The sequence below is a fragment of the Salmo trutta genome, chromosome 3 (assembly GCF_901001165.1).
Source record: "Salmo trutta chromosome 3, fSalTru1.1, whole genome shotgun sequence".
NCBI lineage: Eukaryota > Metazoa > Chordata > Actinopteri > Salmoniformes > Salmonidae > Salmo > Salmo trutta.
Genome location: NC_042959.1, coordinates 63,023,812 through 63,044,538, shown reverse-complemented (window position 1 = coordinate 63,044,538; position 20,727 = coordinate 63,023,812). Strand labels below are relative to the sequence as shown.

The 20,727-nt window shown below is 45.5% G+C and overlaps 1 protein-coding gene across 2 annotated transcripts in view; it reads left to right on the top strand.

Annotated features, from left to right (window-relative positions):
* Positions 1–20,313, top strand: part of LOC115164151 (histone-lysine N-methyltransferase 2A) — a 54,203-nt gene extending 33,890 nt beyond the window's left edge. For both annotated transcript variants that reach the window (XM_029716373.1, XM_029716363.1), the window contains exons 19-34: positions 420–655; positions 769–923; positions 1,162–1,299; positions 1,456–1,614; positions 1,704–1,821; positions 1,945–2,023; positions 2,118–2,278; positions 3,599–3,742; positions 3,903–7,176; positions 7,790–7,902; positions 8,037–8,174; positions 10,061–10,313; positions 14,440–14,547; positions 15,090–15,173; positions 17,137–17,266; positions 17,456–20,313. In XM_029716373.1, the coding sequence (XP_029572233.1) occupies positions 420–655; positions 769–923; positions 1,162–1,299; positions 1,456–1,614; positions 1,704–1,821; positions 1,945–2,023; positions 2,118–2,278; positions 3,599–3,742; positions 3,903–7,176; positions 7,790–7,902; positions 8,037–8,174; positions 10,061–10,313; positions 14,440–14,547; positions 15,090–15,173; positions 17,137–17,266; positions 17,456–17,731 (5,566 nt within the window). In that variant the 3' untranslated portion in view covers positions 17,732–20,313. The remainder of the gene's footprint in view (positions 1–419; positions 656–768; positions 924–1,161; positions 1,300–1,455; positions 1,615–1,703; positions 1,822–1,944; positions 2,024–2,117; positions 2,279–3,598; positions 3,743–3,902; positions 7,177–7,789; positions 7,903–8,036; positions 8,175–10,060; positions 10,314–14,439; positions 14,548–15,089; positions 15,174–17,136; positions 17,267–17,455) is intronic.
* The last annotated feature ends 414 nt before the right edge of the window (positions 20,314–20,727 follow it).

Genomic DNA, 20,727 nt, shown 5'->3' with positions numbered 1-20,727 from the left:
CTTCTGGATGTTAAAACCAGGACTGTCCCCCTCCTCTCTCACACATTCCCAGTTCACGTCTTTCCTTCCCTGCGACGGAGGACACAAAGTAGTGACTTCATTTAGCTCAGGACCTGACCTGCCTGTCACCTTATCTTCTGGGGGGATAGATTGATTAATAAACATGAATTGTTTCTTAATGTAAATGAGTATAATCAGCTAGATGTGAGCCACTGTCTCAGTTGTGTACTCTTCAAGTCAAATTCTAACTTGAGTGTAACTGTGTGCATGTAACTCAGATGTTTGCCTAAACCATCCAAATTTGAGTTACGTGCTGGTAACTCAAGTTGGAATCTGGCACAGCATGACTCAACTTGACTAACTCTTTTTTTCATCTCCTCACCCCTCCATTTCTCCATCCATTCTCTTTCCCATTGCAGTGGGATGCTGTCCCATGCGGTTCAGCCCCCCACCACTGAGCATGTGTACGCCCAGTGGCGTGAGAGGGAGGAGCTAAGGTCCAGGGCCCCTCTGGGGACCCTGCAGATGGAGAATGTACCACTCCTGGAGGTGAAACAAGAAGAGGTGCCTCACCCCACCACCCCACTGACCACAGAGCCAACCAGGGGCCTCCACTTCAGAAAAAACAGGGCTTTCAGGCTTAATAAACTCAAAGGTACTTTACACAACTGAGGGGTGGAAAAACTATGAGAAAGCAAATATTGAATAGACCAATTTCCTAAGGAAATTGTTGTGGTTTTTGTGTGATGTCTGGCATTTGTCCCTCAGGGAAAAGGGGAAGAGCCGGACGGCAATCCATGTCTGAGGGATGGCTATCCAAGTCTGAGGGACGGCTGTCCAAGGCTGACCTAGACACAGGGTGGTCCAAGGACGACGGGAGGCAATGCTCACTGTGCCAAAAGTATGGAGATGCTAAGTCCAATGTGAGTAAGACTGAAACTAGGTTTCAGAACACTTCTGAGAAGCCCTTGTCAAAAATGACTTACGGAATCACAGCATGGTGGAAAGAAACACCAAACACAATCTGACTTCAGAGCACTAAGCCTTCACATCCTTGTTCAACATAACATCCCTTGACTCACAGGAAATTAAGTCAACCAAATCCACACAGTAGGTAACCCAGCAGTTCTGTATTTCTAACCTCCTCCGTGTGTTCCTCAGGAGGCGGGCAGGCTGCTGTACCTGGGCCAGAACGAATGGGCTCACATCAACTGCTCTATGTGGTCCGCCGAGGTGTTCGAGGAGGACAATGGCTCTCTGATGCACGTGCACAGTGCCGTCGCTAGGGGGCGCTTCATGGTGAGGCTTCACTTTATTTGTGCAGTGCTGTTCTTGTTTTTCCAGCAGCTGTAGTTTGTGTTTCTTTGTCCAACGTCCGTCTCTCTCAAATGCCTTATCCACCCCTTTTCTCTTCCTCCTGGACTGATCTAACCTGTCTGTCTCTTGTTCCCTCAGCGCTGTGAACGCTGTAACCATACAGGTGCCACAGTGGGCTGCTGTCTGACCTCCTGCCAGAGCAACTACCACTTCATGTGTGCCCGCTCCCGCAACTGTGTATTCCAGGACGACAAGAAGGTGTACTGCTACAAACACAGAGACCTCATCAGTGGCAAGGTAAAGTCCTGGGACTACTCAGTAGTGAGACTGTGTTTTTTTTCATGAGTTTCCTCACGCATGTGTACATTCTTCTTGTTCCATTGCAGATCATCACCGGCCAAGGGTTTGAGGTCAATCGGAGGATGTACGTGGACTTTGATGGGGTCAGTCTTCGCAGGAAGTTCTTGACCGGACTGGAGCCAGAAAACATCAATTTGATGATTGGTATGTTTTCTCAACACATTACATTGTTATTTTTAGCTCACTTGAGTACAGGTATCACAGTACAGTGGACGCAGGACTGGTCATGGGTTTTACTCACTAATCATTGTTATTTTCTGAATTCAGGCTCTTTGCAGATTGAAAAGCTAGGTATTCTGACTGAGCTGTCTGCAAAGCAAGGAAAACTTTTCCCAGTGGGTTACCGGTAAGTAGCAGCAATTCATAATTAATAATGAATCAGAAATTGGCATGTTCAGATGTGGTTTTTATGACTTCCTTTCAATTCCTCCTCTCCGCAGGTGTTCTCGCTGGTACTGGAGCACGGTGAACCCACTGCGGCGATGCAAATACACATGTACGATCCGTGAGGTCCGCCCTCCGGTCCCTGAGAAACCTGCTGAAGAGATGCCTGATAAGGGAGAGAATAGCACTATAGCACACAGCCCCTGCCCCCAGTCAGGTGAGAGTCCTGGTAACACAACACTGCATCAAACCCTCACTACTACACTGAACAAAAATATAAGTGCAATGTGTAAGGTGTTGGTCCCATGTTTCATGAGCTGAAATAAAATATCATAGCAATATGTACAAGCCTATATGTATAAGCCTATTTCGCTCAAATTCTGTGCACAAATTTGTTTACATCCCTATTAGTGAGCATTTCTCCTTTGCCAAGATAATCAATTCACCTGACGGGTGTGGCATATGAAGAAGCTGATTAAACAGTATAATCATTACACAGGTGCACCTTGTGCTGGGGATAGTAAAAGGCCACTCTTAAATTTGCAGTTTTATCACACAACACAATACCACAGGTGTCTCAAGTTTTGAGGGAGCGTGTAATTTGCATGCTGACTGCAGGAATGTCCACCAGATGTGTTGACAGTGAATTGAATGTTCAGTTCTCTACCATAAGCTGCCACCAAAGTTGTTTTAGAGAATTTGGCAGTATGCCCAACCGACCTCACAACTGCAGATCACGTCTATGGCCCCGTGTGGGTGAGCGGTTTGCTAATGTCAATGTTGTGAACCGAGTGCCTCATCGTGACGTGAGGGTATGGGCAGGCATAAGCTACGGACATAGAACACAATTGCATTTTATTGATGGCAATTTGAATGCACAGATACCGTGACGCGATCCTGAGGCCAATTGTCGTGCCATTCATCTACGGCCATCACCTCATGTTTCAGAATGATAATGCACTGCCCCATGTCGCAAGGATCTGTACACAATTCCTGGGAGCTGAAAATGTCCCAGTTCTTCCATGGCCTGCATACTCACCAGACATGTCACTCCTTGAGCATGTTTGTGATGCTCTGGATCGACATGTACAACAGTGTGTTGCAGTTCCCGCCACTATCCAGTAACTTCCCGCAGCCGTTGAATTGGAGTGGGACAACATTCCACAAGCCACAATCAACAGCTTCATCAACTCTTTGCAAAGGAGATGTGTTGTGCTGCATGAGGCAAAAATAATGGTCACACCAGTTTTCTGATCCACGCCCCTACCTTCTTTTAAAGATATCTGTGACCAGAATATGCATATCTGTATTCCCAGTCATGTGAAATCCATAGATTAGGAACTAATGAATTTATTTAAATTGCCTGATTTCCTTATGAAATCTTTGAAATTGTTGAATGTTGAGTTTCTATTTTTGTTCAGAATAAAATATTAGTGTGAATGTGTAACTTGGCTTTCTTACACTGCAAAGTGGATATTGGCAAGACTTAGCCGTGGCATAGGAAACACAGTTGTTGTTGTTGTTGCTTCACCTCTAGAATCTGATGCCCAAGAGGTTGACGTGGCACGTTCTCGACCCACTACTCCCAGCTTCTCAGCTCCACTCCCTAAACCTGACCAAGGGGCAAGGCCCAAAATCAGGAGACCAGCTGGAGGACTGTTCCGGCCTCTGCCCTCCCCAGGTAACTGTTCCGTAGTTGGCTGATGTTGTTTTCTAGAACACCTCTGGGTAAAAAAATACAACAATTGTCAGGTTTGGATTGATTTATAGATATTACCCAGAAAGCATTGATTGTTTGTGTCCGTTCAGTTGTCTTACTGCTATCTGTTTTTCCTCTGCAGGAGCTACCAAGTCCAAACCCCACCACATCCTGACCATCAGTGACCTGGAGGAGACACGCAGGCCTCGTCGCCACAGCCCCCACTCCCAAACCCGCAGGGACATGTCCTCCCCACCCCTGGGTTCTCCAACTGGATCTGGACTAATCACCCTCCGCACTGGGGGCTCCATGCATCCCAAGGCCTCCGTGCCCACCTCTCCGCTGTTTCCCCTCGGGGCTACTGATATCCTGCTGACCTCTCCCTCTACCCGCCCTGTCGGAGGTCGAAGTGCTTCCTCTGCCCGATGCCCCGGGAACATGACTCACTCTACCTCAGGACTCTTTCCCCAGCCACCATGGGAAGACAGTGTGGGCAGCTTTCCTTCCCCTGGCCTGTCCCTCTCCCCCACCATCCAGCACTCTCCTAGACCCAGGCTGTCTTTTGACCTGAACCAGTCAGACTCGGTGGAGGTACCACACAACTTCCTGGCCTCCCCAGAACCGGAGGATAACCCTGCACCTAACAGCACCTCACCACTTAGGGGCTCTTTCACACAATTCCGTGAGGACTCTGACGTGGCCATGGGCTCCGAGTTGAAGACTGAGCTTGAGATTGAGGAGATGCTAGTGAATGAGGGAGTGGCCATGAACTGTGGTGCCCAGATAGACGTGGAGGGCGACGACAACCAAGAGGAGTTCTGGGAGCCAGAGGTTCGCAAGAGGAAGACACGTTCAGCCCTGACCCGTTCAGCTGCGTCTGCCAGGCAAGACTGGGGGAACACTTCCTCCGATGAGGACATGGAGCACTATTTTGACTTCTCGCGGACTGTGGTCAGTCGCACAGGCTCCAGGGACACAACCCAGGGTCCTACCTCTCCCTCTTCAAGATCTATCCCTCAACTGGATGGCGTGGACGATGGGACTGAGAGTGATGCCAGCGTGACAACCACAGACGGGGCTCAGAAACTGAAGACCGCCAGTCAAGTTCAGAACCCTGCTCAATTGCATGTTCCGCCTGAAGTAGAAATGACGACAAATGGTCTAAGTGCAGACTCTGGAAGCCCTGTCCCAGATCAGTCACCCCTTAGCAACCCTCTCAAGTCTACAACCAGAGTTGTCCTCCCCTCAACAAAACCTCCCCCAGCGTATATTCCCCAGGATCCATCCAAAGCCTTTAATGCCGCACAACTAGCTGGGACTGAATTGGACAGTGTGACCCTTGCGCCAATTGAGATCTCACCAGAAGCTCGAAGACCAGATGCAGTGGACCCATCCACAACATACAGCCCTGCTGATGTGAATACTACTCCCCTGCAGTTATACACCTTCCCAACTCCTCTTGAACAACAGAACTCAATCCCCACCTTAGAAGCCCAGGAACCAGTGCTGATTGCACCCCTTTTAGGAACTCTGCCGGACTTTGTCCATACTAAGGTGCCTGATATGGTCTACCCAGAGGATTTATTCCAAGGTTCCGGTCTAGACTTTGCCCCTGAGGCTCCACTTGTTCTTGAAAGGTGTGATCCTCCCTCCCCCAGCACCTGTTTCACTGAACTGGTCCCTGTCCAGGTTGATGCTCCCATGGAAACCCATCAGCCTCAACATCCAAAAGACCTCTTCTTGGATTCTAACAGCGGCCACTTTGTATTGCCCACAGATGGATCTGCAATTTACATGAACCACTTGACCGAGAGTTCTGGAGATCCCTCGTTGAGCAGTAGTCAGGGCACCCTGTTGGAGCTTCTTCAACCCTCTTCTCTTATCTCCTCGGACTTCCCTAACCCCAGCGTAGCCCAGATGAACCCTTTACAAATGAGTCCCTCTGTGCAGTCCTCTTTGCCTGGCTTTAACCCTTCGAGGCCACCTCTCACTAGCATCTCGCTACAACCCCAGACATCCTCCCAAGGGTCAACAGTCTTGCCGCCCATGGAGACCTTTTGTACCAAATTATCAGCACCTATTCCAGGCAGTGCCCTTCCACATTTGTCCTCTCAAATTGATCCCATTTTGTCTGCAACATCAAGCGTCAGTCTCCCATCTTATGGATCAGTCTCTCTGCCTATATTCTCCACACAATCCCAGGCCATGGTCTCCACAGCAATTACCATTGTATCCTCCTCTCCCTCCATATGCTCTCTCTCCGATGCTCTATCCACCCAGTGTCACCCAATGATCTCTTCGCTTCAGCCCTCCTCTGCCCCTGTGATGATTAACGGATACAGCTCCACGTCTCTGCAGAAGGAAGCTACCATGGGACACACCATCTCCATCAACTTCTCCACCCCCAGGCCGCCACTGGAGCCCCAACAGCCGCTGTTACATCAGGGACTACCTGGCCACGCTATCCTTACTGTGAAGGAAGTGGGTGGTCCCAACGTGGACCCTACACCTCACGTTCTGCTGGTCAACCGCCTGGGCCAGATCTTTGTGAAGAACCCAGAGAGCAACACCTTCCAGCTGCCCAGTCAGAGCTCTCCCTCCTATAATTGTGTCACTCAGATAGCCAGCCTCCTTCAGAGCAATGCCCTGTCTGCCACCTTGGCAGCAGCTGGTACAATGTCCACCCCGGCTCCAGGGACTGCCATGCCAACCCATGTCCCTAGGATGGCCACGCCTGTGGTTCAGAACCCAGGTACCATCACTCAACTGCTCACACACAACAGCAATGGGACAGTGGCAGCAGTCAAGAAACCCAGGAAGAACGCAAGCACATCTGCAGATGGAGCTATACCAGGGATGAAGAAACCCAGAAAGAAGAAAGAACCTTCCACGACTTCTAGGAGAAAAAAGTCTGACAAAGCTGCAGACCTGTTTGAGTTTGCTGGTCAGGACGGGAGTTCCTCCATGACCAAGACTGAGAGCGCCCAAGCCATCATCAACCAAGCCATGGCCAGTAACTACACCCCCAACCGGACCGGTCCGCGCATACTGAGTCCCTCCACATTCCTTAACAACCCTTCCCTGAAATCTGTGGTCCTGCCCCCAGGACTACTCATCAAACCCGAGCCCGCAGCCACCACACTGTCTGTTTCAACACCCCGCCCTCCTCGCGCCCATGTCCGTATGAAGAGGGTGTCCTCCCTTTCAGATCGCATTGGTGCCACAAAGAAGTCCAAGACAGACTTCCTAGAGCCAGAGCCCCCTAGTGCTAAGGAGGACCTGCCGGTACCCAAAGACAGCTTTTCTGCTGTCTCCAGCAGGGCCGGGGGTGTTCGCATTAAAACCCCAACGGTGAAAGGTGTGTTGGACCTGGACAAGCTAAAGGAGGAGCACTTGAGTGACTCTGAAAGCACAAGGTTAGTCTTTTAGAACTTATCAGGGCAGTGATCTAATGAAATGAGTAATGAGACAAAATGTACACATATTATTTTCAATTAATAATACAAGAATAGTCATGCCTTTATTTTGAATGGCAAGTGAGTCTCTTGTAGTGTTCCTTTTTTATTAAAAGTGGGTAACTTGCTACATCTGCAACTATGCTAAAGGTCAGAATCATATTGAAATATACTTTTTTTCACTATTGGCACGTCACTCATGTTTCCAGTGTGGGCCTCTTCTCGTCAGTGTCGATAAGATCATGTCTGGCTATTTTTAACTTTATGCTTAACTCTTCCTCTCCCTATTAGTAACCTATAGTATGATATGACAAATGGAACAAGGCATTTTACTCCTGAAATAGAACTGTCAATAGGCTTTGTAGAGGTCAGTAACTATAAAGAGCAGGTCATGCATAGAAACCTTTTTTGAAGTCATAACTGAGATTGGTAAATGACTGGTGACGGTTATTACAATCTACAATACAGCTCCTAGTTTGCACGATGCTCTCCAATTGTCATCACTGCATTTATGCCCTAACCGAAGCCTGTATCCAGTCGATTTCAGTGTTTTCTCTTGTTGTATTCCTCACAGGCCAGGGCTTTGGGACCGCCTGTCGATACCTCGATTAGGGATGGACACAGGTAAACAACAGAACTGGGATGCAGTGGGCCGCAGTGCCCTGACTGACTGGAACAAATACTCAGGTACTTATGTGTAATAGTGCCATATGAACAGTATGTCTGTATGATGATGATGACTGATGATACTTCTTATACCTGTACAATGTAAACAAGTCTGCCTGATTTGAAAATACCCTGTGGTATTCCCATCCTGTCAGGTGCTGTATCGTGCTCAGATGATGAGCTGCTGCCCTCAGACGAGGACGATGAGTGCCCCCCCAGCCGAGACCAGCCCCACCTCCGTTTCGAGATCAAAAGCGATGACGGTTTCAGTGTGGAGGCAGACAGCGTAGAGGGTGAGGTTTCAGGGAGGAAAGGGCAAATGAATAGACTTCATGCGTCTTACCTGTAGTGATCATTTACCCAATACTCAAGGCAATGATTTCTGCACAAATACCCACTATTTCTACATACAGTTGAAGTCGGAAGTTTACATACACTTATGTTGGAGTCATTAAAACTCGTTTTTCAATCACTCCACAGTTTTGGCAAGTCGGTTAGGACATCTACTTTGTGCATGACAAAAGTAATTTTTCCAACAATTGTTTACTGCAGATTATTTCACTTATAATTCACTGTATCACAATTCCAGTGGGTCAGAAGTTTACATACACTAAGTTGACTGTGCCTTTAAACAGCTTGGAACGTTCCAGAAAATTATGTCATGGCCTTAGAAGCTTCTGATAGGCGAATTGACATAATATGAATCAATTGGAGGTGTACCTGTGGATGGGCCTACCTTCACACTCAGTGCCTCTTTGCTTGAGATCATGGGAAAATCAAAAGAAATCAGCCAAGACCTCAGAAAAAAATTATAGACCTCCAAAAGTTTGGTTCATCCTTGGGAGCAATTTCCAAACGCCTGAAGGTACCACGTTCATCTGTACAAACAATAGTACGCAAGTATAAACACCATGGGACCACGCAGCCGTCATACCGCTCAGGAAGGAGACGTGTTCTGTCTCCTACAGATGAACGTACTTTGGTGCAAATCAATCCCAGAACAACAGCAAAGGACCTTGTGAAGATGCTGGAGGAAACGGGTACAAAAGTATCTATATCCACAGTAAAACGAGTCCTATATCGACATCACCTGAAAGGCCGCTCAGTAAGGAAGAAGCCACTGCTCCAAAACCACCATAAAAAAGCCAGACTACGGTTTGCAACTGCACATGGGAACAAAGATTGTACTTTTTGGAGAAATGTCCTCTGGTCTGATGAAACAAAAATAGAACTGTTTGACCATAATGACCATTGTTATGTTTGGAGGAAAAAGGGGGAAGCTTGCAAGCCGAATAACACCATCCCAACCATGAAGCATGGGGGTGGCAGCATCATGTTGTGGGGGTGCTTTGCTGCAGGAGGGACTGGTGCACTTCACAAAATAGATGGCATCATGCGGGAGGAAAATTATGTGGATATATTGAAGCAACATCTCAAGGCATCAGTCAGGAAGTTAAAGTTTGGTCGCAAATGGGTCTTCCAAATGGACAATGACCCCAAGCATACTTCCAAAGTTATGGCTTAAGGACAACAATGTCAAGGTATTAGAGTGGCCATCACAAAGCCCTGACTTCAATCCTATAGAAACATTTGTGGGCAGAACTGAAAAGGTGTTTGTGAGCAAGGAGACCTACAAACCTGACTCAGTTACACCAGCTCTGTCAGGAGGAATGGGACAAGATTCACCCAACTTACTGTGGGAAGCTTGTGGAAGGCTACCTGGAACGTTTCCCCCAAGTTAAACAATGTAAAGGCAATGCTACCAAATACTAATTGAGTGTATGTATTCTGACCCACTGGGAATGTGATGAAATAAATAAAAGCTGAAATCGTTCTCTCTACTATTATTCTGACATTTCACATTAAAATAAAGTGGTGATCCTAACCGCCCCAAGACAGGAAATTGTTACTAGGATTAAATGTCAGGAATTGTGAAAAACTGAGTTGAAATGTATTTGGCTAAGGTGTATGTACATTTCCAACTTCAACTGTATGACTAAACATAAGATTATGACAAATACTTGTTCTCATAATTGGCTAGAATTAACTTGTGTAATAAACCATCTATCACAAAATGTTGGCTATTTTCCATATGTATTACATTTGTGTGTTCTTCTGTGTTACACACGTTTTACTCTTTTCTGTCTCCATTCCTCTTCCCCTTCCTTTCCCTCCTCAGAGGCCTGGAGGGCAGTGATCGACTGTGTCCAGGAGGCGCGGGCGGGGGCCAGGCTTAGGCAGCTGTCGTTCTCTGGGATGACAGGTGCCCGTATGCTGGGCCTGCTCCACGACACAGTGGTCTTCCTGGTGGAGCAGCTCCAGGGGGCCCGCCGCTGCCATAGCCACGCCTTCCGCTTCTTTAAACAGATCAGCCAAGAGGAGGACCTGCCTGTCAACCCCTCTGGATGCGCCCGCTCTGAGGTTTACCTCAGGTCAGTGTCCCGGTGTTCTGTCTACTACAGGGGCCCTGGAAGTTAAATACAGAAATTATAAGGGAAGTCATTATTTTGTAGTGTAAATTGAGTCCGAGTTGTCTTACCGATTCATCTTACATATCTTGTAAACATTTCACCAATACTTCCTAGGTATCATGAATAGGGTTGCAAAGTGTCAAACTTTCTGGGAATTTTTCCATGGGAAGTTAAGCCTGGGAATTTTGCTTAAATTCATCCAAAAAGTTAGCTTATAACAGTGAACCTTTTTTGTGGGATACACAAGGCAATTCTAGGTCTTGTGGCACATTTTGGTTCAACTATCCCCAATTCAATGGAATGGCAACCCTCTGCATGCACAGTGCATTCTTCCATCACATGTGCAGTGTACTCTTCCATCAAGATTCTCAAGATCTTGCACACTAATGAGATGCAATTGAGCCCACACTACTACACTGAGCCAAGGACTACATGCTTTCGGGTAAGTTTTGATTACAATACTGGGTGGGGTGAATATATTTTATGACATTCATGATTTTTTGTTAACTACCGTAATTTCCGGACTATTAAGCACACTTGAATATAAGCCGCACCCACTGAATTTAAAAATATATATTATTTTGAACATAAATAAGCCGCACATGTCTATAAGCCACAGGTGCCTACCGGTACATTGAAACAAATTAAGTTTACACAGGCTTTAACGAAACATGGCTTGTAACAAAAATAAATAGGCTTTAACGAAACACGGCTTGTAACAAAAAATTTAAAATTTGCAGTAAGCTTTAGTTGTCTTTTTCAATTCCTCACGCTGCTGTTTCCAACGTCTTATCGTCGACTTATTAAGACCAAGCTCCCGTGCAGCAGCTCTATTTCCTTTTCCAACGGTCAGATCAATCGCCTTCAACTTGAAAGCTGCATCATATGCATTTCTCCGTGTCTTTGCCATGATGAGGGTGACAATGACTACCGTAATAAGTTTGAGAGCGCTCGATTTAATCTAAACAGTAAACAAAAAAGTTGTTTGACCTTAACCCGTTCGGCAATTTCATTGGTCTAATGAAAGCTTCATGCCACCAAAAAACTGAGCACGTCACAGAATGTGTTTTTTTGGGGGGGGAAAATGTGAAAGCTGGAAAAATCCATATATTAGCCGCGTCATTGTTTAAGCCGCGAGGTTCAAAGTGTGAGAAAAAAGTTGCGGCTTATAGTCCGTTTCTACTGGTTAACAATATCTGCTAGTTAGTGTTTGCTACCATCTGGGTTTTAGCCTGCTTTAGCCGGCTAATTGAGGAGTGTTAATTTACCTGTTTCCATACATGTTTCATTTTAAAACATTTATCTTACAAAGGAGTTGTTTAATCTAACTGCTTAACTATTTATCTGTACATGGAATTGCATTTTGTTTTTTCTTACAATTGTTTTCTAATCTTTACAGGAAAATGCCACGGGCACTATCTGATGTGTGGAGACATTTCACTGCAGCTAATGTAGAAGGAAAATCTGTGCACATTTGCAAATACTGTTCCAAATCATGTGAAGAACGCAACAAAGATGCAGAATCATCTGGCCAAGTGCATAAAGTTCCCTCAGCGCTCAAAACAAGCAACCTCTGACAAAGTCCCTCTACTTCAATTTGAGGTGAAAATGTTGAGACACCTTATCAATAGCAACAGCTCATGGTCCTCCTGGAATCAGATGTTTTTTTGACTCAATGGAGGAACGTAGTCAGAGAAATGCTGATGAATGTCTTGCTCGAGCTGTGCATTCAACTGGTTCACCTCGGATGCTCACAGGCAATGTGTATTGGAAGAGTTTTCTGTTCTTCGCCCAGCATACACCCCTCCAACCAGACATGCTTTATCTAGTCATTTGCTAGATGCAGAGTTCAAGTGAAGGTCAAACAAATCATAGAGAAAGCAGACTGTATTGCAATCATCTCTGATGCGTGGTCGAATGTTCGTTGGCAAGGAATAATTAACTACATCATCTCCACCCCTCAACCAGTATTCTACAAGAGCACAGACACAAGGGACAACAGAAAACACCGGTCTCTACATTGCAGATGAGCTGGAGGCAGTCATCAATGACCTTGGCCCACAGAAGGTATTTGCACTGGTGACCGACAATGCTGCGAACATGAAGGCTGCTTGGTCTAAAGTGGAGGAGTCCTACCCTCACATCATAGCCATTGGCTGTGCTGTTCATGCTTTGAATCTGCTCCTCAAGGACATCATGGTACTGAAAACAATGGATACATTCTACAAGAGAGCCAAGGAGATGTTTAGGTATGTGAAGGGTCATCAAGTTATAGCAGCAATAAACCTCACCAAGCAAAGTGAGAAGTATTAGAGCACCACATTGAAGCTGCCCAGCAATACCTGTTGGGGTGGTGTTGTCATCATGTTTGACAGTCTCCTGGAGGGGAAGGAGTCTCTCCAAGAAATGGCCATATCGCAGTCTGCTGATATGGACAGCCCCATCAAGAGGATCCTCCTGGATTATGTATTTTGGGAGAGAGTGGTAAGCAGCCTGAATCTCCTGAAACCTGTAGCAGTAGCCATTGCACGGATTGAGGGAGACAATGCCGTCTTGTCTGATGTTCAGCCTCTGCTTGCAGATGTAAGAGAATAAATCCGTACTGCCCTGCCCACTTCACTGTTGCTCCGAGCAGAGGAAACTGCAGTTCTGAAATGTAGCAAAAAGCGCAAAGACTTCTTCCTGAAGGCCATACATGCCGCAGCGTACATGTTGGACTCCCAAGTATCCTGGCAAGCGCATCCTGTCTGGTGCAGAGATCAACAAGGCCTATGGTGTCATCACTACCGTGTCCTCGCCACCTTAGCCTGGATGAGGGCAAGGTTCTTGGCAGTCTGGCAAAGTACACTTCCAAGCAAGGGCTTTGGGATGGAGATGCAATATGGCAGTCGTGCCAACATATCTCATCAGCCACCTGGTGGAAGGGACTTTGTGGATCTGCGGCTCTTTCCCCTGTTGCCTCCATCATCCTCCAAATCCCACCAACATCAGCCGCCTCAGAGCGCAACTGGTCCTTGTTTGGGAACACACACACCAAAGCACGCAACAGGCTGCCCAATACAAGGGTTGAAAAATTGGTTGGAAAGTGACAGGGAAGATGAGGCCTCAGAATCTGATGTTCAAGAGGTGGACATTGAGGAGGTCCAGGGAGAAGACATGGAAGCCTGAGAGGAAGACAACCAAAGCTTTAGTTTCTAGACTATCATTTTACAGATGTATGTTGAAAATGTTTTTGGGAGATGCGATGGATTCAATATTCAATATTCGCTTTCTTTTGTTCAGTGAAATCATCCCATGTGAAGAATCAACTCATTTAATTAAAGTTCAATTCGTAACTAAGGTTGTTTTTTTTTCTATTGGAAGGATTTAATAATTAGCAATTATGTCTACTTATGATAGGGTAAAAGGTTTATGTTTCTGTCTCCATATGATATGGTAAATATATCCAATGCAAAAAACATCTACATTTAAATTGTATTAATATTAATTTGCATATATTTCCGTTATTTCCTGTTTATTCCCACGGAAAGTTTCCACCTGAATATTCCCCAAAATGTGCAACACTAATCATGCGTCATAGGTTGGAAGAAGTTTTAATAAATACAAATATGTTAATTTGGAAGTTTCAGAGAATTGGTACATCACCACAAGTGTAACGGTGGGAACCGGTATTACTGTGTCCTCACCTTGCAGTTGGTCAACCCCATAACACTGTCTAGAAAATGTCTGGAAAATCTGGGGTTTCCCCTCTGTAGGTGGTTTTCAATTTCAAAGTGGAAGCTAGTCTCTCTGTGTAGAGTATTGGTGAAATGTATGTTTTGAATGTAGACATCTGTCAGGTTTAGAGGGACAAAGGCTGTGGCTGTTGTGTTTCTATGTGAGCGTCATCTCCACCTCCACAGTCTGCGTAAATAAGACCTGTATGATGTCTATGCTGCTCCATTCATTAACATATGAAGAATGTGTAGGTGATGTCCACATCCCAAATTCTACACCAATGCTGAGGGAAAAAAACAATGATAAAGAAAGTCAAGCCTGCATACTGTAAAATTGAACGTAACACCTTTGTTCCTGTCTTCTCTTACAGGAAGTCCACCTTCGACATGTTCAACTTCCTGGCTTCCCTTCACCGCCAGCTGCCTGATATCAACCCCTACGATGAGGAAGAGGATGAAGTCCCACTCAAATCCACAAGGTCAGATTACAGAGTTATTGTATGCTGGCCATCGCAAAGGAAGCCAGCTAAATGCTGACATCTTTAAAAAAGGAAACTTTGGCTTAAATACGGCAGGAGCTAGTCCATGAAAGATCTTGTCTTGCGGAACATTCTTAGAACTTGTTGTACATGGCCGCAAGTGTTGTTCCTTTAAAAAAACAACTTTCACATCAACAAATGATCCATTTATAAGTTGGTAGCCATAACATATCAATGTTCTCATTCAGACTTATGAGTAACAAAGGAGCTGTACAACTACAGGTTTACATAATCGCTTTTATAGCTGTAACTAATTCACAATTGAAATGTTGGCCATTTCTGTATTTGTAACTCCCCTAAAGTGACCTTTGTGGTTGGACTAAACCATTCCGTCATTTCTGCAACTACCTCCCCCTAACATGCAACGTTAAAAATGTATACTACCCTCTTGTGTCTGAGTCTCTAGTAACTCTTTTCTCAGAGTTCAACGTGAAAGGTCAGAAGCACATCGTCATCTTCTCTGCTTATCCCTTTTCTCCTAGACGTGCCACGAGCTTGGAGCTCCCCATGGCCATGCGCTTCAGACATCTGGAGAGGACATCTAAGGAGGCTGTAGGCGTGTACAGGTCAGCACACAACTAGTCCTCGTCCCCCCTCAGGCACTGAGGTCAAAGCCAATACTATGGACAGAGCCTGTGACTATGATCATGATTCTGGGCTAAAGAGCTCATGTTTTTCTCAATGGGGTGCCAACTGACCCCACAATAGATAATTTGCACTCTGTCTGGACAGGAAGCCGTCACTGAGGTTCTCTACAGCTATCACAGCAAACTAGGAACTGAGGCATGGTTTATACACTGCTCAAAAAAATAAAGGGAACACTTAAACAACACAATGTAACTCCAAGTCAATCACACTTCTGTGAAATCAAACTGTCCACTTAGGAAGCAACACTGATTGACAATACATTTCACATGCTGTTGTGCAAATGGAATAGACAACATGTGGAAATTATAGGCAATTAGCAAGACACCCCCAATAAAGGAGTGGTTCTGCAGGTGGTAACCACAGACCACTTCTCAGTTCCTATGCTTCCTGGCTGATGTTTTGGTCACTTTTGAATGCTGGCGGTGCTTTCACTCTAGTGGTAGCATGAGACTGAGTCTACAACCCACACAAGTGGCTCAGGTAGTGCAGCTCATCCAGGATGGCACATCAATGCGAGCTGTGGCAAGAAGGTTTGCTGTGTCTGTCAGCGTAGTGTCCAGCGCTTGGAGGCGCTACCAGGAGACAGGCCAGTACATCAGGAGACGTGGAGGAGGCCGTAGGAGGGACACAACCCAGCAGCAGGACCGCTACCTCCGCCTTTGTGGAAGGTAGCGGCCACAAATGTGCATGTGTCTGTTCAAACGGTCAGAAACAGACTCCATGAGGGTGGTATGAGGGCCCGACGTCCACAGGTGGGGGTTGTGCTTACAGCCCAACACCGTGCAGGACGTTTGGCATTTGCCAGAGAACACTAAGATTGGCAAATTCGCCACTGGCGCCCTGTGCTCTTCACAGATGAAAGCAGGTTCACACTGAGCACATGTGACAGACGTGACAGAGTCTGGAAACGCCGTGGAGAACGTTCTGCTGCCTGCAACATCCTCCAGCATGACCGGTTTGGCGGTGGGTCAGTCATGGTGTGGGGTGGCATTTCTTTGGGGGGCCGCACAGCCCTCCATGTGCTCGCCAGACGTAGCCTGACTGCCATTAGGTATCGAGATGAGATCCTCAGACCCCTTGTGAGACCATATGCTGGTGCGGTTGGCCCTGGGTTCCTCCTAATGCAAGACAATGCTAGACCTCATGTGGCTGGAGTGTGTCAGCAGTTCCTGCAAGAGGAAGGCATTGATGCTATGGATTGGCCCGCCGTTCCCCAGACCTGAATCCAATTGAGCATATCTGGGACATCATGTCTCGCTCCATCCACCAACGCCACGTTGCACCACAGACTGTCCAGGAGTTGGCGGATGCTTTAGTCCAGGTCAGGGAGGAGATCCCTCAGGAGACCATCCGCCACCATCAGGAGCATGCCCAGGCGTTGTAGGGAGGTCATACAGGCACGTGGAGGCCACACACACACTACTGAGCCTCATTTTGACTTGTTTTAAGGACATTACATCAAAGTTGGATCAGCCTGTAGTGTGGTTTTCCACTTTAATTTTGAGTGTGACTCCAAATGCAGACCTCCATGGGTTGATAAATTGGATTTCCATTGATTATTTTTGTGTGATTTTGTTGTCAGCACATTCAACTATGTAAAGAAAAAAGTATTTAATACGATTATTTCTTTCATTCAGATCTAGGATGTGTTGTTTAAGTGTTCCCTTTATTTTTTTGAGCAGTATATTTTCTGCCTCTCCCTTTTCTGCTATTATGTTATTCTGCTGCAAAATGCGTAAAATGAATTCCCATTGACTCAGGATCAGATAATAAAAAATACAAAAATGATGTGATCATAGCATCTTTTTAAAAGCCAAGGAGATTAGCTATGAAAACTGTTGTTCATACTTGTGCCTTTTTTGACGTCTCTCTCTGGTGTAGGTCTGCTATCCACGGCCGAGGTCTGTTCTGCAAGAGGAACATCGATGCTCAGGAGATGGTCATCGAGTATGCCGGCATCGTCATTCGCTCAGTGCTCACAGACAAGCGAGAGAAGTACTACGATGGCAAGGTGAGATCAATCAGTTCAGAGTGTGGTTGAGACGACATAAGCCCTATGGTTTGTCCCAACGAGACCTTAGTTGGACTTCTTTAAAATCCACTAATTGTGGGCTTGAATGAATACATGTTATTGATACCAACATAATACATGTTAAACTAAAACTAAGTCTCCTGTCTCTTTTCCCTCCTTCCTCCACAGGGTATCGGCTGCTACATGTTCCGTATCGATGACTTTGACGTGGTGGACGCCACCATGCACGGCAATGCGGCGCGCTTCATCAACCACTCGTGCGAGCCCAACTGCTACTCACGCGTCATCAACGTGGAGGGCCAGAAGCACATCGTCATCTTCGCTCTGCGCAAGATCTACCGAGGCGAGGAGCTCACCTACGACTACAAGTTCCCCATCGAAGACCCAGCGAGCAAGCTCAACTGCAACTGCGGGGCCCGGAAATGCAGACGCTTCCTCAACTAGGGCAGGAGGAGGACGTGGTACTGCCAGTCTCTGCAGGGGGAACAAGGCACTAGGGGAGGGGGTGAGAGCAGAGGCAACAGGGGAAGACAGAGGTTAAAAGCCTTAAATGAAGGTTTTACTGGGTTGGGAGGTGGGGGAGGAGAAAATACAGGAAAGGATGAGCCACTATGAAGAGACTGGGAGAGGAACCAGGGCCAGGATATGGGGAGCAAGAGGGAAGAGGAGCGCCACACAGGGACATGCATCCATAAGCTCACATTGACTTCTATCTAACCAATATGCACCTGCCAGAGGTTGGACAAGTTCACCACAGGAGAGGGTGGAATTAGCTACCGTTATAGTGTGGGTTTTTTCTTGAGAACAGGATACTGAACCCTGCAGACATCTGTTGTGGTTATGCCGGTTCTATGTTGCATGAAGGTATTTTCCTTGACGCCATAAAGTCAAGCCCTTTCTGTTGAAATAAGGGTGGACCAGAAAAGCTAGACTTGGAGATATTCCTTATCTTTTTTTGTCGGGGGCGGGAGTACATTTTTAATTTTGACACCCATAATCATGTTGGCTCCATCCTATCTGGTTGATCCCTTAGCCATATCTCCATCTTTACTTGATCCTTTAATCATAGTTTTATTTATTTGAAATTATATTTCACAGTGCTCATCATGCGTCAGGTTGTACATATTTGCTTTCCGTTGACTGTTCAGAGAACCATGGTGCTAAATATGATGGGCAATAGGCTTGGAGGCTCCTAGGTCAGAGACCCTGCCAATAATACCTATTTTTCTATCCATTCTCCACTCCCCTCTCACACAGACCGGGGAAGGGACCTCCATTATGTTCAGTTAAACGGTTAGATAATGGTTAGTGTCACCCTTATAGAGTTTGCTGCAGCTAAATCACATCTTTAAGAACTTTCCCTTCACCATTTTTGTATGTAGCAAACACTACCCAATCCAAGAGTGACGAGTTTAGCTGGAAACCTCAGTGCATCTTTTTTTATTTTAAAATATATTTTATTACTATCATGGCAAATGCTGATTACCTTTTGCAATAATATTAGGCCTACGACTTTGCTGCGTTACAGTTGCGCGTCTTTAGTGAACTAACAAAATCCAGACTTCATATTTCTCAACATTCAGTGGAGTTAACAAAGAACTGACTTCTCTCTCTGACATTCTCCGCAATCCACAAAGGGTGGAACACTGTCCAAGTTACACCACTAAGAGATGCGTTATAAACTCTATATTCCCGACTGTGTGGACTGACAGCACCCGTGTGCACTGGAGATCTCAAGCATGGCATTAGGCCAGTACTGTACTGTGTTGCTCCGTAGGATAGCTTTAAGAGAGAATCATGTCTTGGTGTAAAACCTAGATGGGGAGAGAATGCACTCAGCACCTTAACGTTTGCTGTCGTACAACTTTAGTCTACGCTGTCAGTTCAGTCAGACATATTAGGAAATCAAATGTACACACTGTTGTTCACATCTTTACAATGAGAGATGGCTTGAGCTCTAGAATAGTTGTATTTATTCATGTTTCTGTTCAGATTTTGGACTGGTGAAACTAGCTTTGGTTAGTGTAAATGGTGGTGGTCTTGTGGGAAATCTTCTCCCCTCGTTTCCTCTTTTTGTTTACTTTGTTTCCTCTTTCTTTTATTTGAACCTTGATGTTTGAGGACAGTTGTGTATTACATTTCAGTCTTTACACAAGACATTGTTCTAAAGCAGGTCTTTTTGAATTGTTTTCGATTTTATTTCTTTGTTCTGGTTTAATTTTCATGGAGAAAGTACAGCAGGCCTTAGTATCGGCAGGCTTTATAACAGGAGAATAGCAAGCATTCGAGTCCATGCTGTTCTTCCCATCTGCATGCTACAGAGAACCCTTCAAGCTAGAGATAATAATCTAAAGGAAATGAGTACTGTCCTTTTGGAATTTAATACACAGTAAGGAAGAGCTTAAGCCCGCCTGCCTGCGCGACCAATCAGTGAGATGGAGCCTGTATTCCCATGTGTCAATCATCTAACACCCTTAGCAGAGTTTGCCATTAACAGGATGCATCTGGTTTTCAGGGATACGGCTATCCTTAACCTAGCTTCCTTTTCTGCTTTAAACCGGATGTGGGAACACCACTCAGAGCAGAAAGATTCTCTATACCCACTCCACTCCCCAACCTCTTGCCAGGATTCTACCTCAGTTGTTCTGACAGATGTTAAAGAATACTAATGCAAAAAAGAGGAGGATGATAATATAATTAGAGTAACTTGGTTTTAATGTCCTGCAGAGCTGGCCTGTGTGTTCGATGAAGCATACAAAGCACTAGTTGGAAACCTGAAGTTACCGTGACGATCTCTCCCAGGACTGGTTCAGAAAGCTGTATGTTCTATATGGTAGGGTTATTAAGTATAACAAAGTGTAAAAGACATAAGAAAATGTGTGAACTTGTCTTTGTTACCTTGTACAAATAAACCCTGAGTTTGTAAATAATTGTATACATATTTCTAAACCCGTTTAATTTTTCTATGCACTTTTTTTATTTATAATGTTATTTGCTTAATAAAGATGTTAAGATGTTTGAACAAATCAGACTTGGTCATTTGAAAATGTAATTAAACAAATTCTGATATGACATTTATATAACATGCCATGTATAAATACAGCAATATCATTGGTTGGTGATAATACATTTGACAATAGATGATAATGATTGTGTGAGGGCCAGGTTGGGAACTTAACACTTGTTCTGAGCACCTGGGATTTACTATGCCATGTGACACACGTCAAATCAGTTTCCTTGATCTGATTTCGTGTGAGGATGATGAACTAGACACTGATCTTTATAGGAAACCTATTGATCGTAACAGTTTGAGGGCTGTCACCCACTTCCCATTAAATACAGTTTGCCCTACAGCCAATTCTGTCGCATCAAAAACATGGCTGAGATGCAAAGAAAATTCAAGGGGAGAGGGTACAAAAATTGTCCGCCGTTGAGAAAAT